This window comes from Carettochelys insculpta, chromosome 19, assembly GCF_033958435.1.
Source record: "Carettochelys insculpta isolate YL-2023 chromosome 19, ASM3395843v1, whole genome shotgun sequence".
In the NCBI taxonomy this organism is placed as follows: Eukaryota; Metazoa; Chordata; order Testudines; family Carettochelyidae; genus Carettochelys; species Carettochelys insculpta.
The window spans coordinates 10,729,846-10,756,225 of NC_134155.1; the positions used below are offsets into that span (position 1 = coordinate 10,729,846).

The 26,380-nt window shown below is 47.5% G+C and overlaps 1 protein-coding gene across 1 annotated transcript in view; it reads left to right on the forward strand.

The window, feature by feature from the left end:
- Positions 1-26,380, forward strand: part of KSR1 (kinase suppressor of ras 1) — a 146,049-nt gene that overhangs the window by 43,628 nt on the left and 76,041 nt on the right. Inside the window, exon 2 of the mRNA XM_075014138.1 lies at positions 25,821-25,961. Within this exon, the coding sequence (XP_074870239.1) occupies positions 25,821-25,961 (141 nt within the window). The remainder of the gene's footprint in view (positions 1-25,820; positions 25,962-26,380) is intronic.

The window sequence follows — 26,380 nt, forward strand, 5'->3', positions numbered from 1 at the left end:
AAGTTTACAGGGAACGCTGTCCCTGAGCAACGCACGGAGCATCTACAGACAAACTGCATTGTGTCGACAGTCTGTCGACAGACCTCAACACTTGCATTGACAGCATTCTGTCTCTCTGTGGTGGGGAATAACATCTTTGTCAACAGTTTCTGTCAACACAAACACGGTGTAGAAGCTCCGGGGGGACAGACAGGGCTTCTGGGTCACCGAGCGGCTCTCTTGAGAGGGGGCTGGGCGGTCTGGCCCCGATCTGTTGACAGCGGATTGGTCTTCTGATCCGCTTTTGTGTGTGGACAGAAGTTTTGTTTGAATATATCTCCCAAAAATAACGTCCATTGACAGATCGCTGTAGTGTAGGCGTAACCTTAGTGTAAGTGACTACCTGCAAGGTGACGGAGAGTCTGCTCCTAGGAGCTGGATGGCTGCATTTTAGCTGTTTGCTTCACGCACAGATTTACAATGGTTTTTGGCACAGATGCGTTCCTCTGTAGAAATATGTATAGTTACGTGTATTTTTGAGGAGTTGTTACTCTTTCATGCTACCGTTCCTCCCTCTGCCCAGATCTGAGGATGCTTAGATCCACTCAGCAGAACTTGCTTTCCCATTGGAGAAGATGGAGTCTCGTGATAAGTTTGTTCACGAGAAAAGTGCTGGTAGCACGTCATGGAACGGGCAGGAGGCTCATTGTGTCTTACAGCCAGAGCGAACCTGCGTAGGTGGCCCTGACCTACAACCAGGCCCTCGAGACCAAGACTGTTTTGGGGTACATGATTTATTTTTGGTAGTGTGAGGGGGGAATAGCAAGTCTGTCCCCATCAATACAACGTCATGCAATTCAGCAAAAGAACCTTTGTAGAAATCGTACCAAAGCATCTCTTCCTGCTGGTTTTACCTTTGGAAGTCATGTGTGAATCTACACTAGAACCTTCGTAATCCATGAACATGTGTGGTTCAGACCCTGGCAGGGGGAGAAGGAAGCAGTTCTGTGTGCTGCCGCTTCTTCTCCGCGCCCTACAGCTGGAGGAACGGCACTGAAATGAAGTGCTGGTCCAGTGGCTTTTCTGCTGCTCCCATTGGCTGGAGTGGCAGCCAATGGGAACAGCAGGGGACGGTACCTGGGAGCAGCAGGGGTGTGGACCCATTTGTGTCTCCTGCAAGCGGGGCAATAGGTAAACACCCCACCTTCATCCTGCTTATGCCCAGATTCTGCAGCACCCTCCATAGCCTGGAAAAATCTATAAATCAGCATACCCTATTTTTCAGGATTGCTGGATTAAAGAGGTTGAAGTGCATTATAATACTCCTATCAAAACACCCTTGAATCTAGTCTTGCGGTTTCTTTGTAGGCCATAACACAGTCTCACACACAAAACAAATTTAATGAGGTTTGTTGTCTCACCGAAAGCAGGTGGTGGGAATAACGGCATTGCTGAGTATAGTTGTTGGTGGAAGTCTTCTTCAGAATTGTCCCCAGCTCCCGTGTTTTCTCCCTGATTTGAAAAGAGACAGCAGGTTGATTTTCCAGGCCGGACTGGAATATGACTAAATTGGCAGATTTACTAGATTGGGGTCAGCAATCTTTCCGAGGTGGAGCGGTGAAATCTGACCTTTTGACCTCTGTGTGCAGTCCGAGTGCCTGTGACACTTTTTCAAGTCATGAATAGTCCTACTTACAACAGCTGCAGTAATAAATAAATGAAGATGCCGAGCTTTACCGTGGAGGTGGTGGTTGGTAGCATTAGCTGGTCTTTTGTGAATCCGCAGGCTGCCTGGCTTTGTGGGGGAGCAAGTTCCTGGCTGCCTGGGGGAGGAGGGGCGGGGCTGAGCTCCCGCCTAGTGCACCACTCTTGCCACCCATGCCGGGGTTGGTGACTCTTGTACTAGATGTAACGAGTTGACTGCCGAGGGTGAGTTCTGGGGGTACATAGGGGGAGGCTCTTTGAGACCTGCCATCTGCTAACTAATTAGAAGATGTGTCAGCTTGGTAGCTGGTGGCTTTCCATTTCTGGGGCACCACGTTTATGTCCATCTCCTTCTATCAAAAACAGGCCTATTGGTACACCTGACTTGTAACCTGCCTTTATTGAGGTGGGGGAAAGGGAAGTACGCACACAACAGCTCTGCACGTAATTTTGCTCACGTGCTCATCGTAACAATCTCTGGGCTCCCTCCCTCATGCATTTTCTCTGCTGTTAACCTTGTTTCCCCATTCTCAGAGGGTTCCACGCTCAAGTCGTTCTCTGTGTACATTTTGGAGGAGTCCTGACTTGATCAGACTTGAGTTATGGGAGGTGTGTGCACACACCAGGCAGGGGAGAGGAGGAATGGAATGTACATACTTATTTACTTACCAACAGTTTACACCGTTGCCAACTCTTGTAGTTTTATGGTGAGTCTCTTCCTTAAAGCTTCAGCTCCTGTGGTTTACTTGACAATTTCAGCTTTCATTGCTTAAAATAAACATGCTTTCAGCCCTCCTGGTAGCAGAGAGAAGTTTGCAAGCATGGCCCCCAGCGTGTCGTGAAGGCTCAGAAGGCAAATAAAAAGAAACCAGCTGCTATTTTTTAAGTCTCGTGACTTTTAAACGAAACTTATGATTGTTTGGGGGCCTGATTGTGGGATATTTGAGGTGGGAAATGCAGTCACCGTGAATGCGAATTGTGAACGGAGGAGGAGAACAACAACGCCACTGAGGTCTATGGATAGCTCCCCTCTGAGACCAGTGTAATTGAGTTCAGAAGTGGGGGGGGGGGGTAGGTCTGTTTCTCTCACATTAAGTATTTAATTGGTGATAGCTCTGCCCAAATGGAAGACAAAGGGGCAGTGTTAGATAATTTACTGGTCTGTTTGTTTAATGGTGTCCAAAGCCAGAGAGACATAGTTGCCGTGATATGTTTCTAGCCTAGAAGGACCAAGTCTCTCTTCCGAGCGGAGCCTTTTGACCCTTTTGCCTGTGTGAACCTCACTCCAGCCAGTCCCCCAGTGACCTCTTCTTTTTTCTTCTCTCTGTAGGGAGAGAGGTCTCTTTGCTTGCAGTACTAAGGGCTGAAAACTGGAATCAGATGTAATTTCATGATGGCTGGAAATGGAATGGCTCAGCTTCATAACAGTGTTGAGGGAATGGAGTCAAGGAGCCCTGGTGACCTGTTGTAACCACCCTTCCTTTTGCTGGAGAGAGGGGTATGTGGGGTCGGAACAATGAGACTGGAGCCTGATCGTCTGTATAGCCTCCTTCTGTACCCCTCCCTGTTTTATCATGAGCCTCATGGTATTTGCTATCTTTTCTTTAAGCCCCAGCTAGTGATCTGGTGAGAATCTTAGCTGTGGCTGTATAAAAGAAGTTCCTATACCTATTGCTGGGAAAAGAAGGTTGGGGACAGGATGCAGCTGTACCCTAAGGTTCAAATAGTGAAAGAAAAATTAAAAGAGCCCAATTTTTAAGTGACTGTTGTGATATTTTGACTGCTTGGCATGGACTACACTGTAAGAACTGAGGAACCCAGGAGCTGGAAGCATTTTGCAGTCAGGTTATGGAGATAGTGATTCATTGTCTGTGGTCTAACCTACTAACCAACTCGAACAAGAGCCAAAACTCTTTAGGAAGCTCATAAAATCCAGCACATCTCACGTCATCTGAATGGTGAGTTGCAATACTCAGACAAGGGCACTGGTTGAGCTTCAGGCTGCTCATATGGGGCCGAACTCAAATCTCTTGGAAGTTGGCAAAAAAAAAAAGTCTTTTGGATTTGGGATTGAGCTAGTAGTCCAGAGATTTCACAATAGCCGGCAGCTCATTAATTGCACTTTGAAGTATAGACTGCAAAGAGCAGCATTTAACTGTGCACCACTGAGTGGTCCTGCGGCTGGTTTTGTTCAACATCTTCCTTTAATGATCGGGAAGATAAATCCAGCTACCTGAAGGGGGGCTTCGAAAAGGATGGAGCCAGGCTATTCTCAGTGGTGGCAAATGACAGAACACAGAGCGATGGTCTCAAGTTGTGGTGGGGAGGTATAGGTTGGATATGAGGAAAAACTGTCACTGGGAGGGTGGTGAAGTACTTGAATGGGTTGCCTAGGGAAGTGGTGGAATTCCCATCTTTAGAAGTTTTAAGACCGTGCTTGACAAAGCCCTGGCTGAGAAGATTTAATTGGGGTAGGTCGTGCTCCAAGCAGGGTTGGATTAGGTGACCACGTGAGGTGTCTCTGTGCAATCTCTCCTTGTCTATTAAGTGGCTTTTGAGCCTTCTGTGCCTGTACTAAGGTGGGGAGAGAGACCGGGGCAAAGGATTTGCCACTATTTCTGTGACAGCTGTCCTGCTTCCCCATGAGTCGGACCTTCCTGAGGTAAAGGCTGTTACAAAGCTCAAATGGTATCTGATCATCGTAACATTTTATATCCTCAATAGACTGGCACAAAGAATGGCTTGCTCACCAGTGGATTACAAAAGCACCATAGGTCTCATAAATGAGCCATTAGTTGTTCCTGGCAAAAGCCCACAGAACTCTCTCTGTCCCAAATGGTACTGCTCTGAGTCCTTTTTATGTAGTTTGTAGATTAAAAAAATTTGGAATTTTCAGAGGAACCAAGGGGAGCTAGGCACCCAAGCATTTTCAGAGGAACCAAGGGGAGTTAGGCACCCAGAACCACGTTCCCTTTAAGCTCTATGCTTGTGCGGCTGCTCAGTGGCAATTCAAATGCCACCCAGCTGATCAGCAGAGCATCCACAGCTAGGCTTTTTTTGGTTTCTTTGGGTGGTGTACATTCACACACGACTCGGCGCATATAAAATTTATTCCTCACATAGACTGAAAAGATCAGAGGGAGCATTGCTCAGTAAATGTGGAACATTGGTTGGCTAGAGCTAAAATCTAGGCAACAAATTTGTACCGGACATTCAGATTCATCTGCTGCTTGGCAGAGATAGAAGCTCTTTGTCTGGGATGCCATAGCCATTACAAAATGACATGCCTAGTGGGAACAGTGGTCTTTTGTTTTACCCCTGTGGGTTTTTGCTTTGTTTTGGTAGCTGTGGCTCAGCGGTAGCAGCTTAATTCTGGGAAGGTCGTCGGAGTAAGAGCTGCAGCAGAAATCCTGAACCCTGGGGACTGCTGAATTGATTCTCCTGTGGATAATCACAGGGGTTATTTTTAGCTGAAAGTGATAATTAGCTGTATGTGGCAGATGAGGGGACAATGGCGATGAGAGGGAGGCGGGGAAGAATGTTTCCAAATGAGAGCCTGGGGTGTCTGGAGTGCCAGACTTAGATCTTTGAAAGATTTTACCAGAAAACACCCAGTGCTTGATTCTCATTAACATGAAGGCACCTTTGCACCCACTTTATAAAGCCTCCTAAACAATGCTCTGCCACCATAAAGGGGCCACAAAGACCGACAGAGAAAGCCAATCTACTGGCATAAAAGAGAGCACTTGAGCCCAGGATCCTTGCGTTGGTTAGAGGTGGGATTGTTTGCCTGGATTTATTTTGTATAGTGCTGTGATGCATTGTGCTTTCTGAACGGGAAGACAGCAGAGCTGGATTAGCACTTGTGTGCCGCTGTAAATGAGCTAACCCTCTGGCTGGCTGGAAATCAAGACTTACAGGCTCCCCGTGGGAATGAACACTGGACTTTTTTGGAAATTTGTTTTCTTGCTGTTGTCAGCCTAGAATCACCCATCCCCCAGCAGTAAAGGGAAATGAGTTTGTCCTTGACTGGGGGCTGGCCGGGTAGGAGTCTACAGGTACCTGAACCTTGGCTCCAAGGAGCTGCTTTTCCTCTACCTCCTTCCCCCAACCCCGCCTTCACTCCTCTCTGTCCCCTCCCCCGTTGATCACCCATATGTCGCAGTTGGAGGGCTCTGGCCTCCTGACAGCCCCCCATGTTTCTGTTCTCCCTGATTTGAAGCCGGTATTCAAACCTGCATCTTTCGTATTCTACCCACATTTCCTATCCACCCAGCTACTGGCCGTTGCACAGTTTGGCTTTCATTGGTTTAGATGAAAATTTCATCGTGGGGTTGGAGCCTTTTCCACCAATAATATAATTGCTGCTGTAGCTAAAGCAGCAAATTCTTCTTGTATTGCCAGGGCTGAACTCTGCTCTCGTTTATACCGGGGATGAGACCACAAGCAACTCCACTGAAGCTGAAGTTGTGTGAGGGCAGGTTGTCTCACAGCTTTGCTAACGATTGATTGAGTGATTGAGTTCAGTGCATGGCAATCCGTTGTACCACTGTGTGCATTTGTCCACACTAGGGATGTAAAATCCTGTTTAATTAGTTAACCACCTCAATGTTAACTGGTTAACCAATTAAAAGTGGGGGGTGTGGGTTCCAGAGAGGCTGCTCTGGCTGGGCTGGAGCACTGCCCCAGGTGCAGTGGGCCACACAGGGCTGAAGCAACCCCATATCCAGCCTCCACTCATTAACCGTAACCGTTTAGGATAAGGCTCACTGGTTAATTGTTAACTTTACTCAACACTGGTGGGGTGGGGTGGGGGTCTGGGAGATGCTGAACTGATTTTTTCCTGTATAGTTTAATTTGATACACAAACCTATGTAATCAAGCCCCGAGTGAGCCCAGAATGAGCTCCCTAATGTAGAGCCCTGTGGGGTACAAAACTGGTGTCCGCATCTGCAAAAAATGATCCACAGATATCCGAAGCCACGGCTGATAATATCACGCAGAAGCAATATCCACCCGTTTGCGAGGCTCTTGACACAGCATTTGCAACCACTTCTGTATCTGCAAAGGTGAGCCACGGGATAGCCACGTCCAGGGATGCAGACGCTCCCAGATGTAAAGCGGCTATCTGCAGCTTTGCAGGGCTCCACTCTAAGGAACCAGTGTTTCCTGCCTGAGTGCCTGTGCAGAAATGAAGCTGCTTAGAATCGTCCCGGAATGCAAGAAGCAGATGGCGGCATAGCAGCCCCCAGCTTGCATGCGAAGTGGCTGGGAATGTGCTTGGTGGAGTGTAGCGCTCTCCAAAGGGTGCTGATTACTGGGGCAAGATGACTGTGTGCAGCATTCGAAGCGTGCTTTGCTGAAGGATCAGTAGAGTGGAGTTGAAGAACTATTACAGCCAGCTGACTGGAGTGGGCAGGACTGCACAGCCTCTTGGCAGGGCACAAAATCCGGTTGAGAGGGTCAGATTCAGATTTTGATTGCTCTGGGTTTACGCCACTGTAATCTCGCTGGTTGCAACACCGTTCCTGTGGAATGTCACTGGACTACCGGAGAGCTGACTTAAACATTTTGAAACGAGCGTGTGTTTTTGTGTGGGGTGCAAACCGACACGTTGCGTGTGTTGCTCAAAGAGCCTGGGGCCTCAGTCAGAGCATGGCCATCTGCACTGATTTTTATAGCCCCATGAGCTTGAGCCAGTTGACCCAAGCCAGCCAGTCTCAACCTACTTTTGCAACAGGTGGACAAAACAAATAGCGACAGGCTAAATGGTTAAGAGACTTTAGCCGTGAAGCCACCTACTTAGGCTCTGGGGGAGAAAGTGTTGCCTGTATTGGAAGCGGGTAGCAGATTTCCTAGATGACCTCCTTTGGGTTGAAGGAGGAGGTGGGAACAGGCAGTGACGGAAGGTTTTTTATGCAGTCTCTTATGATGGAGAACTGTGGCCTTACTGGCTTGTCAGAACTGTTCCCTTCTCTATAGAGAGCAGAGTAATTGGAAGAATATTTTATCGACTGAAATGTTGCCAAAAAGCTTTCCCGTGGTGGGAAGGGATGTGTGCAATCTGCAATCTTCCTGTGTCTGATGGAAAAATATTTTCTTTCCTGGAAGCCTGCTTCAGCAGTAGCTGCAGTGGGGAAGCATACTTCTGCCGTTCCATTGGGGGGAAGGATAGCTCAGTGGTTTGAGCATTTGCCTGCTAAACTCAGAGTTTTGAGTTCAATCTAGAGGGGGCCATTTAGCAAGCTGGGGCAAATAGATTTAAAAAAAAAAAGAAAAAAAAAGAGAGGGTGCTTGGTTCTGCCAAGAGTGCAGGGGGCTGGACTTGATGACCTCCTGAGGTCCCTTCCAGCGCAATGAGATGTGTATCTCCATATATTTTATTTTAATGGAGCACAGATTTTTGTTTCCTTCTCTTGGAAGCACTGGCAGTAAGGCTGAGCGCTTTGGAGAACTGGCTGCTAATCTGCCTCATTCCACAGCCAGGGCCTGGGGGAAGGAATGGGACAGTTAAAGGAGAGCAAAAATGACAAGGAGAGCAGGGACAAAGGAGGCAGGCTAAAAAGTGCAAAGAAAGAGAGAGAAAATCAAACCAGAAAGCGGTTGGAGTGGGGCAGGAGGAGAGAAACGATAGCAATGGGAGTGCCTTTAAAGCAGGGGTGAGCAAACTTTTTATGTCAAGCTCCCCTTTCGTCTTTGCAATTAGCAGGGCCCCCATCCTGTCTAATGTAATCCAAAACAATGGAAAGTTCGGTTATGTTCATATGAAAAAAAAAACAAAAGATTTTGGCCTGTGTAAGACAATAGGTCTGTTGAACGTAAAAGCATCATTAATCGCTTTATAAATGTGAACACACAGACATAAAAACATTTTTAATGAGCTGGATGAAACTGAGACCCAGTAGCCGATCGTGTTGTGCCTCCCTTAGAAAATTTCATATCTCCCTGCCAACGGGGCCCACCCTTACTTTGTGCCACCCCTCCCTTTAACGGTGCTAAATGTAACGATCCATGTGGGGGGCAAACCTGGGACCTCTGACATCTAGTGCATGAGCCTCTGCTGTTTGAGTTGGAAGCCAGCTGGCAATTAACTAAGGCTGTAGAGGAGACTCCTTTCTCTCTGAAAGACAAGCAGTCCTGGAGCACCTTAAAGCCTAACAACTGTATTTGCTAAGTAAAGAGCTTTCGTGGGTAAGACTTACTTCGTCAGCAAAAGCTCTTTATCTAATAAACAAAATTGTTGTTCTCTAAGGTGTTACAGGACTGCTTGTTTTTGGTGAAGTGACGGACTAACACAGGTTCCCCTTTGAGACTGTCCTAAGAGCCACTGTATGGGGCAAATAACCCACAGTCCTGGGACTGTGGTTCAGTTAGCACCCTCAAATTCCACTAAAGATAGGCACCTAGATCACCCAAAGTTTAAGCACCTAATTCCCATAAGGGTGAAATGCTTACATATCTTGGAGGATCTGGGCTGCACCTTTCAGGATCAGCCCTGTGGGGAGCAAGCCAGCCTTTTCACAGGTACTGAGGCCCTGCAGCTTCCATGTGCTTTGAGCAGAGCTGAGGGTGCCCAGCACCCTGCAGAACAAATCTTGAACTAGGGGTGGGGGGAGCCAAAATGTGAGAGCCTAGAATTACATGTTCCCTTTCTGACCTTGCTAGAGGAAGAGTCAAGCTTTACGTTAGTCATAAATTCTGGTCTTTTATTTACTCTGGAAGTTGACTTTTGCGTAGACTTTCTTTTTCTTCTTTCCTCTCCCCCACTTGGACCAATTCAGATCTGATGGGGTTATTATATGTGCGTGCATGCCATCATTGACGGGATCGAATGTCTTTAAAATTCATCCTCCTGAGCTCTGGAATTTAAGAAGGGAGGCTGGGGGAGAGATCATAGAATCATAGAACAATCCAGATGGAAGAGACCTAAAAAAGCTATCAAGTCCAGCCCCCTGCCATTGGCAGGACCAAACCTGTCAGATCAGCCCAGCCAGGGCTTTGTCAAGACGAGACTTAACATCCAGGGATGGAGACTCCACTACTTCCCTAGGTAGACCATTCCAATGCTTCACCACCCTTCTAGTGAAAAGATTTTTCCTAATGTTCAACCTGGACCTGGCCAACCGCAACTTGAGACCATTGTTCCGTGTTCTGCCATCCCCGACCACTGTGAACAGCCTCTTTCCAGCCTCTTTGCAACCTCTCTTCAGTAGGTTGAAGGCTCTTATCAAGTCCCCGCTCAGTCTTCTCTTCTGCAGACTAAACAGTCCCAATTCCCTCAACCTTTCTTCATAGGTCATATGCTCCAGCCCCCTAATTATTGCTGCACATTGGATTATAATGGCAACCGCCAGGCCACCCCTGCCTGGGGCACTTCCTCTCCAGATTATGAACAGTATATGATCCTTGTCCACATCACTCTCCTGCTTTCTGTCTGTGTTGATGGTAATGCTGAGGGGTATTGTTTTCTTTTTGGGCGGACAGAGGCAAAGGGGATGAAAACTAGTCCTACAGTGAGGCATATGGTTAGAACGATCTCTGGGCAGTGTTCCCTCTACAATCTTTTTTCCATCCATGTGTGGAATAACTTTTTTTATTTGCCCCACCAATAGAGAGACAAAACCTACCTGTGTGTGTTTGTACTAATCAGCTGGGTGGCATTGGAATCTCTCCTGTACCTCTGACCAATCACACAATTTACAGGGGATACTGCCCCCTCGTGCAACTCCATGGGCTTGTGCTAATGAGTTACTTGGCTAATGATCTATTTTTAATTGCTCTCACATTTGAACAGCATGCAGCTTTAGGGCTTGTCTACACAAACAATTCAGGACAAGCTTGGGTGTAAATCTACTTCGCTGTAATCTGTTGCATGCTAAGGGCCTTTTTGGACTCTGCTGATGCATGCTAACAGCTCCCCAGTACATTGACCGGCTCGTTTCAAAGTGGGATAGATCACAGTGCATTGTGGAGCTTGCTGTGTGAAGCAGTAGGGTCCACGCAGGCCAGTGAGGTTTAGAGGTTGGGAGCAAGGTCAAACTACACCCCAGCATGCTGTGATGAATGTGTTTGGTTAGATAAACCCATTTGACAGATGGTAAAACTGAGGCTCTAAGGGGGTCTACAGATGTTGAAGTGGTGAGTCTCCCAGCCTGGGGTTGGTTCTAGTGCTGGAACAGCTGCATAAGGGGCCCAAGCTCCAGCCCACGCTACAACTTCGGCACACCATCAGCACAGCAGGAAGAGTGCCATCATAAATCTTGCTAGCCTAAGCCTGTTAATTCAGGCTTGGGGACTTGCTGCCCTGGGCTGTGTAGATGTACCCAAGGCCAAGATCCTCAGTTGTTTGGGGTACCTAATTCCCACTGAGTTAGGTGTCTTAATACCTCCTGGTCATACCTCCTGGGGCTGCCATCATATTAAAATAGCAGCAATTTTAAGGAAAGGCAGTTTGCAGATTAGATTGCTAGTCCCAGGCTTGGGTGACCCCACCCTGCCAGAGATTTCCTGCATGACCTAGGGCAGGAAATCTCTAGCAGAGTGGGGTCTCCCAAACCTGGGATTAGCAATCTAATCTGGAAACTGCCTTTCCTTAAAATTGCTGCTATTTTAATATGATGGCAGCCCCAGGACTCTGACCCCTGTACGAGGCCCTGTGTAAGTGCAGTGCAGGCCGTTGGTGTAAGACAGAGCTCTCCCTAGGCCAGGACGGTCTCCACCATGCTTTCTATCCTTTGCTAGAAAGCAGTTCTTGCCCCTTCCCCTTTGCTGTGGGCCAGGAGGTCCCCAGACTTGGCTGAATTGCATCAGTTGCACTGCAGGTGAATCTGGGCAGGATTTGAAACCGACTGGGATGGGGGTGGGGGAGAAAGTGAATGGACTTGGTGAGACTCAGCTCCCCGTTTGGTTGTATCCAGCATCTGGCAGAACTGGGCCCTGCCTGCAATAAATCCCCAAATGTTGCAGGGTGGATGAGAGAGAGAGAGGTGACTGGTTGTAAGGCTCTGTACTGTCCTCTTGTAGCCCAAGCTGCCCTCCCCGATCAAGAGAGCAGGGGGTCATATTCCCCATTGTTACCTATGGGAACACAATTCAGCTGAACTGGAGGAGGGAGATGAACACATGAGGGCAGGTCTGTGCTGCCGGGGTGGGAGGTTGGGTTCCCGAAGTGGAGGGCGTGAAGAAAGTCTGGGGGAGGGTGCAAGGGACTCAGCCTCTCCCCTTCATTTCCCCCGCTCCAGGAGAGAGCTCGCTCTCAACCACGGACTCAGTTGGTTAACTACCGATTGAGTTCTTCTTCCTTCAGTACGTGGGGGTGCTGTGAGCAGCCCCTGCTGTTGCACGAGGTGACCCTGCAGCTGATATAGAAAGGAGGCCACTGCGAAGAGCCATGGGGGGTGCCCTCCTGAAAACGTGAGTGAGTGAGTGAGTGAGTGTGGGCTGGGGGAAGGGGAAAGGATGGAGGAGAGGAGGATGAGGGGTTGGGGGTGTCTGGCTGGGAGGAGGGGACTGGAGCAAGTGGGGGGGCTGGCAGTGCCTGGCTTGGGGAGAGGGGCGGGGAGGGGCTCTGGCAGCTGGACCATGGATCCGGCTGGGGGGCAGCTTGCGCAGCAGCGGGGCTCTGGCAGCTTGCACGCAGTAGGGGAGCTCTAGGTCAGCTGGCTTGTGCGGCTGGCCCGGGCTCTGGCAACTCGGGTCTGTGGCTTGTGGGGCTCCAGCGTTTCGGGCCTGCAGCTGGCAGTGTTTGGGTGGCGGGCCTGTGGCTCGGGCGCCTGACCAGGACTCATCATCCTTCACATTTAAATTCATTTTGTTTCTGCTGTTTCTGATATTAAATTACATTTTTATTACATTTTTGAGCCAAGAAAAACTATTTGTGCTTATTTTTATTTTTAAATAACTTTTTTGATCATTTTTTTGGGTTTATTTTAACTATGAATTGACTTTTTTGTTAAAAGGGGGATGGATAATGGTAAAGAAGAGGTGGGGGGGTGTGAGGGTTTCCTGAAGCATCAGAAGTGGGGGCACGATGCTGAAAAGTTTGGGAACCACTGTGCTAGACAATATTGATCTCCTGTAGTCTGGCAAATTCTCTGATTCAGCACTAGTTATGGGCTAGAGAGGTTCAACCTGCACGTGAATAGCGTAACTGGATTCGACGTAACTTACTTCAACTTACTGCGGTGTCTTGTCAACTTCCCTTACTCCTTGTGACCTCATGGAGCCCTGGGGGCGACAGGAGCGTGAGTTGTGTCTCTACTTGACTCGCTAAATGGGCCCCCCAGGAGATCTCTCTCCAGCCCGTCGATCTCCCTGTGGGTGCAGGTAGGCCCCTAGTGCAGCTGGAGGGGAGCTGAAGACCTGATGCAGCCATGGTAAAAGCGGTGCCTGAGAAATGTGGAGTGTTGCAGGGGCACTTGTTGCCCTTGTAGGACTTTGGGAGCAGTTTGGGTGTGGCCTCATGTCCTGGGCAATGAGGCAAGGGGTGGGGGGCGTATTCCATTCCTGGTGTGCGCCCAGGGAGAAGCCTTTGATATTTAAGGTGAGGACGCTGCCTGCTGCTAAGAATACGCTCCTGTGAGTCTGTATGTTGAAAGGCAGGTGAAGAGCAGAGTGTTATTCATTAGAGAAAGCTGCTTGGTTATTTCCCCCTTCCCGCCCCCCAGCCAGGTGGGAGAGAGCTCTCTGAAGCAGTTGCAGTTCCCGGATGCTGCGAGCTAGAAAGACATAGGGAGGGATGGCGTGTGGCCTCCAAGTGACCCAGAAATGATGCTCTACAGATCATGTGACAGGGCAGAAATAACCAGCCACAGCCAGGCTTGCATGACGATGCCTGTTCAGGTGTCGGCTTGCGGCTTGGCCGACGTTTCAAAGGAAAAGCCAACTGCCTGCCCGTCATCTTTTCACTAGCTGTGGTGTCTAATGTGTGTGTTTGTTGCTTTCAGACCCTCCTCCTGGGCCCACCAGTGTGCATGCACTACTGGGTGTGTTGTCTCACACAGCTCTCTTAGCAACACGTTGGGAAATCATTTCCTCTTTCATGAGCAAAGTTGAAAGTCCCTCACTCGATGCAGACATCAGAGTCTTGCGACCTCATGAGGCTGTTTGGATTTTTCTTTTTTTCTTTTTTTTCCTGTTGCTGCTGCTGCATGTAAAGTTGGGATTAAAAAGTTGAGAGCCAGATTCTCATCTGGCATAAATTGATTTAGCTCCATGGCGCTACACCATTTTATACCAGCTGAGGATCCAGCCTTGCCTTTGGGTCCTCAGCGCTCCTATTGAAGGAGACGTACCCTGTGAAAGAAGCAGAAGTCATTTGGAGAAACTGAACTCCTGAGCATGAGGGTAAAGTCCTGGGTCCTCGTGATATTAATGGGTACTTTTTCCATGGACTTCAGTGGAGCCAGGATTTCATCCCCGAACATGAAGAAGACTTATAGTTAAACCTGACCTTCCTGCTGTTAGCTGGTTTTAGAGCTGCACCCACAGTTCAGCTTTCGGTAAGGTCTGTCATCCCACATCCGTGATCAATCGGTGCATAAATATTAATACACATACATAACAGGAACATATTTCAACATTTTTAATGAGATGAGCTTGTGACCCAGGAACTGATCATGCTATGCCTCCCCCATGAAATTTCATGCCCCCAAGGGGGTCTGCCCCCAAACTTCGTGCACCCCTGCCTCAAAATATGTGCAAACTACTGATAATGTGTGCACTGTACCTTTTGTCAGACCTGAAGAAGAGCTCTGTGTGTTCTCGAAGGGTTTCTTTCTCTGCACGGAAGTTGGCCTAATAAAAGATATTACCTCACCCACCTTGTGTCTGTAAGATCTATATCAGTTTCTCACATGCTTTCTTAGTTGTTTGCAGTGTTTATATTGTCCCAGGATACGTGAGAGACAGGGTAGGTGAGGTAATTATCTTTTTATTGCTGTGGCTTTTGATGGTGGGAGGCACAAGCTTCTGTGCCACAGAGAGCTCTGTAGGAAGGAAGGGAGTGTCTGATAGAATTTGGGGCAGATTATAAAGCCAAGAGGGTAACACATGTTGGAGGTGGTCATGTGAAATGAAGAGGGCGTTAGATTGTAATGAATGAAGGGACCTGAAGTTGGTGCACTCAGAGATTCTCAGCTTCCTTGTTTCTGTCATTCTTTCTTAGGCTTGGTCTATATGAGGCAGTAAGTCAATCGCAGATACATAGTTCTAGCTACAGCAGTTGCATAGTGAGAATTGACTTATCTGCAACCAACTTACCTGGCTGTTGATACGATGTTGGTTGACAGGAGAAATTCTCCGTCGTCCTCCCTTATTCCTTATGATATTGAGGAATACAGAGGTCGACTGCCGACCCCAGACGGTACGATTTTTGCATATCTCTGCACAAAATCCAATCCCAGAAGATTGACCTAGACCAGGTCGTTCTTCTGTGTAGTGAAGACACACCCTTGTTGGAAGTGGCAGAGCCCTGAAGGTGAGTGCAGGAGTGGGGAGGTGACTGTGAGTGGTGTACGTGTGGTCCCCTGTGCACCTCCCATCTGTCATCTATGTCTCAGTGTGACTTGAGGAAGTATTAAACTCAGCAGGCCTGATTCTGACCTCTGTAATGCTAGTGTAAATCGAGAGTAATTCAGTGTGATCGGCCGAGTCTCTCTCTGATACTTGTTGCTGTAACCGGAGGCCAAGTTCTGGTCTGAGGTGTAGGAGGTAGGAATGTGGAACTTGCCATACAGGCTCATACCACTAGTTCAGCAAGTCTGGAATCCAGTGTCCAGCAGTTCGTACCAGTGCTCTCTGTAAGCTGAGCACTTGGTCAGCCACTCGGGAGAACTTAAAATGCCAGCTGATGAGCAGAGCACCCACAGCTAGCGGCATATGTTTCTACTGGTGGTGCACATGGTGGTGATGCTTTGGTGAATTGAACAAAATTTATTCTGCACATGGATGGGAAAAAAGTTAGTGGGAACATTGTTGCCTGCTGTTAGTTGCTCCAGAAGACTCTGCCTTTACGAGTTCTCAAAAGGCAAGGTTGCACTCTCTCCCTGGTGGCTGCTGCACCATTTGAATTCCTTCCCGGTCAGCTGTTGCCTGAAGCAAGCTATGTGACTTCCCTTATCTAAGCCACGCATAACTGCGAATGTATTAGCTTGTAAAATAATCCAGCCCTTTAAAACCTCAAGGTAGAGTACCTGACGTGCTTGATGACCCGCTGGCTCACTGAATTGCACCGACAAGCAACTGCAGGTGGTGTGAAATGCTTGCGCAAGCCCATGTTTGTTTTCTTCCCGAGTGAATTCTTGTGAAATTTAACAGCATCTTCTACGGAAGGGAAAGTTGGTTTTCAAGCAGCTGTTTAACTAGCAAGGTTTTGTGCTCAGCTCGATGGCCCTTCTCTGGCTGGGTTTGAATGCCCCGTCCAGCAGTCTCTGTAAGCTGAGCGGTTGGGCAACCACCCAGGAGAGATTCAGGTGTTGCCCAGCTGATGAGCAGAGTGCCCACAGCTGGCAGCATGTTTTTGTATTGGTGGTGGACATCTGCACACACCTTGGTGCACAGAACAAAATTTTATTCTGCTCATGGATTGAAAAAATTAGAGGGACCACTGGCCGCATCTCATTGATTCCAAAATATCATTAGGCATCAATAAAATGCCCTGTCCTCCCCCCAACTGCCAAAAAAGCATTGATTTTGTTAAAAACAGGAAGAAGGAAAAGGGTGAGGGCAAATCCACTCACTTCAACCAGGCCTGTAATTGTGTATAGCTCCAAGTGCTACCTGACCTCAGACACTAGTGTAACTGCACCAATGCAGATCACTAGCATAGAGAGCTAAACCCTTTCTAAGCCATGACTTTCAACCAGGATAAAGCCACAGTGTGAGTAGTGGTTTACTCTTGTTTTTCAACCCATGCACTTCCAGTAATAGCTGTCATCTGGGGTGGCCCAGGTAGAGTGAGCCTATATATGGAGATATGCATCTCATAGAGCTGGGAGGGAGTTTGAGAGGTCATTGAGTCCAGTCCCCTGCCCTCTTGGCAGGACCAAGCACCATCCCTGACATTTATTTTTAAATTTATTTGCCCCAGACTCCCAAATGGCCCCTTCAAGGATTGAGCTCACAACCCTGGGTTTAGCAGGCCAACACTCAAACAACTGAGCTGTTCCCCCCCAACCCTACAAGAGGCAGTGATGCCTAACAGATAAAGCACTGGACTGGGACCCAGGAGAGCTGGATTCTGTTCTTAACCCTGCCACTGACATGATGATCTTGCAGGTCACTGGCTTCCAGTTTCTCCATCTGTAAATTTGTTGTGACGATGCTTCTCTTAGCAGGGTTCTGTGAGGTACATGGAGGAAAAGCACTACATGAGAGAGAGTCAGAGCTGGGTGACAGGGTGGACTGATCACGTTCTATTTGGTTGGGTATTAAAAGGAACTTGCAATAACTTGAAAGAGTTAGAAGTTGACTTAAGTGTTCAAAATGGCCTGGTCCTAATAGGAATAAAGCATTTGTGAGTCAAATGCTGTGGAAGAGATGCTGAGACTCTCATGTGGTGGCGTGCCTATGGCTCGGGGTCATAACTCTGTGTTTTTTTGCTACATTCTATTCTGATTTCCCAAAGACTGTAACTTCAGATCAGTCACAGCCCATGGTTTGAAGAATTCATCTCCACGGTTTCAAGACTGAATTCTTCCAAGTGGTGTTGGCCAGCTCCAGGCTTGGAAGGCTCCCGTGAATATTACACTGGTGTTGATAAACTAATTTAGCAGATGCGGTTTTTTGAGAGACAGTCCGATGAGAGCTGGTCTTTTGTTCTTTGCTTGGTTTGCATGTTTGAAGCTTCCAACTGTCTGTCTGTTATCATGGTTAGAGGCAAGTTTGTGTCTCTCAAGGTTGGGCTAGATATATATATAGTGTATATAAATTTTAAAAATATCACACTAGGCTCAGTTTTTACTTTCACACTAAAGCCTCTTTAAAGGTGCTTTAAAGTGGAAGTCAATTACATTTTCACATGCACTAAGGCTCCTGTACAGTGTAGTACAAAACAGTGCCTTTTATTTCCCTCTAAATGAGAGACGGGCCAACAGGGCATCATGGGAGAAAAAAGAGAGGGAGTCTGAAGTGGAGCTGTCACTCTAATCTGTGGATTATTTCCTCCCTGCACATTTTTCTCCCCCACCCTTTGTTTCTTTTCCAAACCACCTCCCTTTGATTGTTGTAGTCTGCATATGTTACTACTGGCCAGGTTTGCTGTGAGATTGTAAAAAGGATTAATTTGTTCGTGCACACAGGCAGGGAAAAAGTTACTGCTGGTTTATCTCTAATTTGTGGTTGGAGACCTGCATGGTATTTGTGGATTTTTATTTGCGTCATTGAACCCAGAAGTTTTAGTATATTCTCAGAAACTTTTTTTTTTGCAACAGCTCAACCATGAAAGCCAGGTGATTTAGTAAGAACTCTGAGCAGGAAATAACCTAATGAGATTCATCCTCAGGGACAGAGGCACACTTAAACCATCTCAGACCTTACAAGTGCATGCAAAGGCGATAATCTGGGCAGACCAGGGTTGGATGGATGGAAGGCCCCTAGCCCCATAAGGCCGATGTGCCTTTCAATCTGTCATGCAGACCGTGGTGAGGCTGATTTTGCTTGCAAAGTGCCTTAACTATCTCATGGTACATTCCTACAGTGAAATGCACCAACAGCCAGGTGGGACCTAGTACATGTTGAACCTCTCTAGTCCAGCACCCTTGGGACCTGACCAGCGCCAGATGAGAAAATTTGCTGCAGCGTTACCAGCTCTTTCACTGATTACTAGGCTCTTAGAAGATGTTGAGGTGGTAAGTTACAGCTAAATAACAGCACAGAACACTGAGAGCCAGGGCTGGTGACTGAAAACAAACTTATGGGACCGTGAGAAACTTGGCTACATCCATGATAAGTGGTCGTCCGGCTAACTAAAATCGTGCCTGATTATGGATGTTGTTGGATGAGAGAGGTTCAACCTGTATTATTGTATCTCAACCGATGGCATAGGAATAACAGCTACATCGTACAATAAGGCCCTTTCATGAGTCTGCCTAGCCTGTTGTTTTCTAGTAGTAAAACTGTGAATGCTACTGTGGGCTCTGCCTCAGCTCGAGAGGTGTCCTACATGACATTTAAAAATCAATTTTAAGGGATAAAACTCCACTTGGGAGTAGAAAATCACCTGCAAACTAAATTCTTGAGCAATTGCTCTTGGTCCGGACTATGATATCCCGGCTACTCCCGGTGATAACATGTACAAATGTGAAGCTCAGATCTAGTCTTGAATGGGGGTTAGTGCTAAAATCCTTATGAAGATTTGTAAAGCAGACCAAAGGCGATCTCATAAAGAGGCAGACCAACTGCAGCATCTCATGAAGGCACAGGGAAAAAATATTCCAAAGAGTCACCAATAAAAATGGAAACCGACACACTAATGGGTGAATATTTGTAAAATGAGTTTTTGACAGCTCATTTCTGAGCTCTTTGACTGTGACTCAGAGGAGAAAATAGAAGGGTTCCTTTGGGCTGAGGATGAGGGGGTGGGGGGGTGCTGTGAGAGTGTGTATGTACAGTCATCTCCGAAGTTAATCAGCCTAGTGTGTTGGGTCACAGCTCTTTTTACATTGAGCCAAGGCTGAAATTAGGAACAGAGGCATCTGCATGAGTGGCCCAGAGAACTTTCCGTGTACAGCTGTTGGTGGTGGCTGACTTGGCTCCTTGCCCATGACTCACTTGGGGCCATTCTTCAGCATTAATTAGAAGGCCTTTGGATTTCAGAAGTCTCCTGTGGCTTGACAAACCGCTGCCTCTCTGACAACTGCGTATAGGGCAGCTTATGGCTAAAAGACTGAACTGTAAGGCTGGGCTTTCAAGGTCCTGTGGAACAACATTCATGACTCCTGTATTGCTTTGGTGTATTGCTGTTCCAGGGTGTTGCCTTAGGGTGACAATCACCTTAAGTCAGAGTGGTCCAACTTTGGGGGTTGAGGAACAAGGCGGAAGAGAGGTAAAAATGCCCAATCCTAAGTAGGGTCCAAGCCATAGGGCCGCAGCACATCTCCTGTGCCATCATCCTGCTGGCCTATGGGCTGCAGTGTCTGATGTTGCTTCTGTGTCCGTCCTGTATAGGGAACTGGCATCAGGTGCTCTGTGCAGTCCTGGATCCTATAATCCCCCCTCTTTCACTCTGTGTGCTGTCCTAGCTCACTTTTGCTAACACACCCTCTGCAAAGCACTCTGAATACAAAGGTCTCCCCACTCTGCATGCCCACTCCCCCCGTGGCACTGCTGTAAATGGTGCAGAGCCCAACTGTTGCATTCCCTTCCTACACCAAGTTGCCTCCCACCCGCCCTGAGCCGGGCTGTGTTGGCTGGACTCTAGGAACATAATACTGGACAATGTGAAGTATTAAGTGGTTAAGATGTTCCTAGAAAGAGACACAGAAAATGTAATGCCATTATTATTATTATTTTTTTTTCTGAATCCTGTTCATCTCTGTTTCAGTCCTAACCAGAATTCATGTCCCCCTAAAACCTGGGGGGCTGGGGGTATTCTGGGTCTACACATGTCCATGGTAAAACTCTGGGTATGTTTCCAGTACGCAGAAGATCGACTGGGTCAGGATCAATCTTCCGCGGTTCAATTTTGTGCACCTAGTAGGGACGCACAACATCGAACTATCGGGGACAGCAGTCAACGCCTGTACTCCTCGTTATCGAGAGATCGACAGGAGAGTTTCTCCCTCTGTGAAGACAGCCAGAGAAGTCGATTGTAGACATGTTGATTCTAGCGACACAATTGCATAGCTAAAATCGACTTTTCTACAGTCGACTTTACTCCCTAGTGTAGACCTGGCTTCTGACTTCAGAACAGCCAAGGTTTTGTCCCATAAAGTGATCTGTTAGTGCCTGATAATGGCATGCTTGTGCTTCTTGCCCCTTGTGTGTCTGTTTAAACCTTGGCGTGTTGCTTTCCTCGCTGAGTAGTCTGCGTTGCAGAAGAAACATAACGGATGGGCCATTGCTAGCAGGCCTGTTGTTTAGATGTGTTGTGGCGGTGCCTAGATCATTCAGTTGAAGGTGGGGTGGGGAGGGCTCCATTATGCTAACACACAATAAGAGGAGCCTTGGCCAACAAGATGTTTATTGTCAAATGACCTTATCCTGGAAAGAGACCTGCGCAAGCAGATCTGTCTGCACAGTGTCCCTCTGGCTGCTACAGAGCTTCATGCAAACACAGGGGTCTCAGCCCTATGTGGTTCTTTTTGCAGGATTAGGGCTAGACCAAGGATGGGAGAAAGGAAATACGATCGTCCCCATTTTACAGAGGGTGCTTAAAGCAGGATTTCACATGTGACTTTTGATGATTCTAGCACTCCAAAGTCATATACAGAAGTCAGGACCTTCCTTACACAGGCTCTGAAATGCAGTTTAGCTCCAGTTGGAATTCTGGGTGCTCTGTCTTCTGTAAATCAGAGCCCACCTTCCTAATGTCGGCTTGCAAAAGTGCTGGTTGGGTTTTGTTTTTTTTTTTTAGGATGCTGCAGCTGCCATGCCATACATCATGCTGTCTGTGGATTAGCATATCTGACACCGCTATCTCTGGGGAAGCACCAGTGTTCCCACTACTTTTCCATACTTGTGCAGAATAAATTTTATGTGCACTGAGGCTGGGTGGCACTTAATCTCTCCTAGGTGGCCACCAAGTGCTCTGCTTCCAGAGAACACTGATGAGCATGTGCAGCTTCTGTATTCCTCCTTCGTATCTGACTGTGATCAGAAATTCTGAAAAGCAAACAAACCAAAAAAAAACCCTTGAGAGTTTCACAGGGCTGCTGCATTCTGACCTGAGAAGTACGCGTGGGCAGTGAAACCCTGCATTTACACCAGATACGGTGCGTAGTCACATTACTGGTAAAACAAACTCGCAGCTAGTTTACAGGAAAGCATAATCCAGGAATGCAGATCTGCTGGGCATTGCCTGCAGCTGCTTCCCATTCCTTACTGTATTTTAAGACAGCTTTAGTACACAGGAGGCTCCATTGCTAAAAGCTGTCAGCCTTGATGAAACCTCTTATATGTTGTTTCATAGGATCCTTGGGCTAGGAGCTGTACACACAGTTTAAAAAAAATCTTTGTTCTAAAGAGCTTGCAGTCTAAATAAATGAGAGAAACACAAGTTGGGGGGAAGAGTCGAAGCTGATGGGGCCAGGGGGATTAATTAGAACTCACCCTACCTCTGTTTTAGTACAAAGCATCAGAAATGTAGCACTTTGAAGACTAACAGTGATTTCTTCAGTGATGAGCTTTTGCGGGACAGACCCACTTCTTCAGATCTGAAGAAGTGGGTCTGCCCCACAAAAGCTCATCACCAAATAAATCATTTTGTTAGTCTTTAAAGTGCTACATTTCTGCTGCTTTGTTTTGTTGGAGTACGGACTAACATGGCTACCCCTCTGTTACTAGTTCAGTACAGTGTTTTAGTCGTTGACTGTGTGATCTCTCCATCCAATCTAACGATTACAGCCCAAATTATTGTTCTGCCTGCTCCTTCTCCTACCTCCTGGTACTTGTCTCGCCTTGACTCTAGCAACCCCACCTTGTCGTGATCTGCTCCTTGGTTATTAGCTCGAAGGATGAGCGGTTCAGTTCAGAAGCCAGAGGCATGCATATCCGGATAAAGGTACTGGTATTGAGTGACTGCTACCTTTGTTTTGCCTTTGCAATGATTGCTAATGGATCAGGTTGAGTTTATGGTCAAGGATCCCAATTGCATTCTGCACGTTGGCTCTTCCTGGCCTCGTGTTGCGTGCAGAAATGAGTAGCTGTTGGCATTCAGAGAACTTGCCCCAAAGCACAGGCTTTCTAATCACAGTAGCGGTCAATATCATCATAAAGGAGGTACAAGAAGACACAGAGGGGTTTGTAGGTTGCTGGCACCCAATGCGTGCACAGTAACTTCACCCTTTTGTGCACCTGGCGTGTGACCCACTAAACCAGGGACGAGGAGCCTTGTTTGCATCAGGGCCCACTGACCCACAGAAGAATCAGTCGGAGGCCACAGAAAAGTAAGAATCAAAAAAACTCCCACAAAGCTCTCACTGATGTGGTTCCTGACTCGGACACCGCGCTCCCCTCATGCTCCAGCACCATGGGCAGGGTGGGGGGACTGAGGGTCAGGGCTTCCCTCAGGCCAGATTAACTCTTCTGAGGGTCTGGAGTGGGGCCAAAAATGGGGGGCGAGTTCAGGGTTCGGTGTGTGGGAGGTGGCTGCTGGGGAGGAGGTGGGGGATCTGGGTGGGAGGGAGGGTGCAAGAACTAGGGCAGGAGCAGAGTGGGGGCGTCCAGGTGGGAGGAGGGTGCAGGAGTGGGGGTGCATATAGATACATGCTGCTGCCTCTGCTGTTCCCTTGGGAATGGCAGCATGGAGAAAAGCTTTCCTGGAGTGTCTTTTTCTACATCACTCACAGACACCGCCCCACCACTGCCGATTGGCTGGAATTCTGACCATTCAGAGTGGGCAGAGGAAGTCTCTACACAGTAATGCTACTGTGCTGTTCCCCAGCTGCTGGAAGGGGAGGAGGAGTAGCGGCAGAGCAGCTGCCTGCCCACACCAAGTAGATCTGAGGGGCTGGATCCAGCCCTGGTTTTCCTGATTCTGGCCCACGAGGCTAGGGGCTCCATCCCCCCTCCACCTGCTGCTGGCCAGATGTTGGGGTCTGGAGCACTGAGCCTCAGGGGTCCAGATCCAGGCAAGTTGCGGTCTGGATGTGGACTGTAGAACAGGGGTTCCCCACCCCTGCACTAAAGCTTGGGCGCCTTGTGGATGGGAGCTCCCCAACTTATCATGTATCAATGTCCCACTTCCCCTCTGAGAGCATTGCCTAGCAGAGTACACACTGAATGGGGAGTCTGGAGATCTGGGTTCTATTCTCAGCTCTACTACTAGCCTGTGGGGTTACAGGGTAAGCTGCTGCTGTTCACTGTGCCTCAGTCTTCCCATCTGGATAATGGGAATAATGATACTGAGCGCCTTTGTAAAGCACATTGAGTTTGGCTGATAAAGTGCTGTGTAAGAGCTAGGTGTGACTGCTTACCTGCCTGTAGTTAGAATAGTTTGTGACCACCTTTCTTGACGGGGTCGAGAGTTCATCACACAGAACAGCAACTCAGTCACCAGTGTCACTAAAGAGACCCCAAAGTAGCATTAGGACTTCCATGCTCTCTTCAGGAGAGTCAAGAGGAGACCATACCATTCCAAACCAGTGGGCAGCTCAGAACTAATCTGCTCATTAGAGGGCTGCAGTGTACACCAGCGAAGATCAAACATAGCGTCTGTTGCCCTTAACGTATTCGATACATGCTTTCCTGGGGATGGATTAGATCAGTGGTTTGGAACCCTTAAAATATTTAATATGGATGTGTGGATCCTTTTGGAAATTTTATGCCTTGACAACCCAGGGTCCGTGAACCACTCCTTGAAAACCCCTGGATTAGGTGATCTAAAGCAGCGTTTTTCGAAGTGTGATCCACAGCCCAGTACCGGTCCTTGGGGAAAAAAATACCGTCCCTTAGAAAATATACAGATTATAGCTGTGTACTATTATTATTGTGAATAAACAATAAACAGTGAAAATTTATTCATTTGTCATGTCTTTAATATGCGTTTATATTTTTGGGCCACAAAAAAATGAGCTGAAAAAAACCAGGTCCCAATTATATAAAGTTTGGGAAAACCTGATCTAATGCATTTTTCTCATTTGAAATGTCTCTTATTTTTATGCACCCAAGTCACTGCATAACATCACGCAGACATGTAGACAGAAAATATTTTCAGTGGAAATGTGAGAAGAGACATTAAAGAGGACAAGAAATGTATGTTTATTTTTCCTTTGAATTAAAAATCTAATCTTCCCTCCAATGCTCTAAACCTCCTGTGTTTTACTATAGACATGTTTGGGTTAACAGAATTCAGATAGACTAAATTGCTTTGAGGTGTTTTTATTTAGAAGTCTTTGAAGCTGATGTCTGCCCTCTGGGGATGTGTGACATAGAAACAATGGGAGTTTCTTTTGATGTTTATTTTATGTTAGGAAAAACATAAGGCATGTAATATTCCTTTTTGTTTCTGAATTTCAGAGACCAAAATGTTGACTTCTGTAGCAAAATCAAGATGGTCAGGCACTGGGAAGCTCAGGTGTTGTCAGTCAAACTTTGTTTTTACTCTTTACTTCAAGGCAAATAGTAATTATTTAGAGGCCTGAGATCCCAACCAGAGCACATCCCTGTTATTCTGAGTGCTGTACAGAGTTCTAGGAAGACACTTACTGCCCTGTGGAGCTCACAGTCTGAGGGCTAGTCTATGTTATGCCCTCCTGGGCAAGCTGAGATATGCAACTTAGGCTGCTCAATTAGTGGCACCGAAGTTGACTCATATACTGCGGGATCTTCCGTGCAGTAAGGTCGGTGTGGGGCTGCTCGCCCATCAATTCCGCCTACTCTTCTTGTCCTGATGGCGCACCAGAGTGGAAGGGAGGGTGTTCAGAGATGAATTTATTGTGTCTAAGTAGATGCAATAGATCAACTGCTGGTGGATCGATCACTGCCCCGTCGATCCACCAGTAGTGAAGACAAGCCCTAAATGTGGATCAGATGCTAAGAGTGGGTATGCCCACCAAATGGAAGGAAAGGGAGATGAAGGATGAGGGTAACCACAAGAGGAACAGACAATATAGACCAGCTGCGTGCACAGTTTGAAGGTAACTGGTCACTCCTCTTTATGGTATATTTGGATGAAGTTAATCACTGTAAGCCACTGTCTCTTCGGGGTGGCCGAAAGAAGGGTCGTGCAGGACTGGAAACCTCCTTCTCCCTACCAGTCCAGTGAAACCACAGAGCCAATTGCATTGGCACTGTACTGTTTAGTGTAAGGGGTCAGCTCCCAGAAGTGCCTGGTTAGCTCCTGGGGGTGTTTGTTTGCAATGTAGTTCTACGTCCGTGCCCCAACAGAGACCAGGACTTGATTGCGCCCGGAGGAAGATAAAACAGTCTGCCCAAAAGAGCTTTCCATTGTAACCATTTGCTTTCTTGACTCCCCACAGGTGAAATTGGTCCAGTACATCAACAGGCAGCGGCAGTGTAAGCTGAGTGTGCCCCTGAATGACAGGACAGTGGAGCTCAACAGCTACCCAAGATTCAATGACTGGTTAGATCTCGTCAATGTAAAGAAAGAAGTTGTACAGGTGAGGAACAAATCCACTAGGACAGTGCATGCCTGTGTCTTCAGCACTGGGATTTCTGGCTGCCTGCAGCTGTCATTCAGGCTCCTCAAGTATTTAAAGCAAGGGGCTTTTTGCAAATGATTTGTAGGCACCTTGATATAATTATTCAACTCCTGCAACAATATGACTGTCTGAATTTGAGCTGCAGAACTGGGCTTTGATCCAGAAGAAAAAAATCAATCCAGATAATATCTCTGGCTCTTTAAAAAGCACGGGAGTGTATGTATCACATGTTGGCAAGCATACCTGGTCTTTTCCTGGCTCAGATCGGAATGCGAAGAGATCAAGCAGGTATTGCAACAGGTTTGGTTTGTTTCCAGTGCTGTGGGCAGCAGCAGCATCTGAGTCCTTTCCCTCAAGCGCAGCTGGGAAGAGGTTCT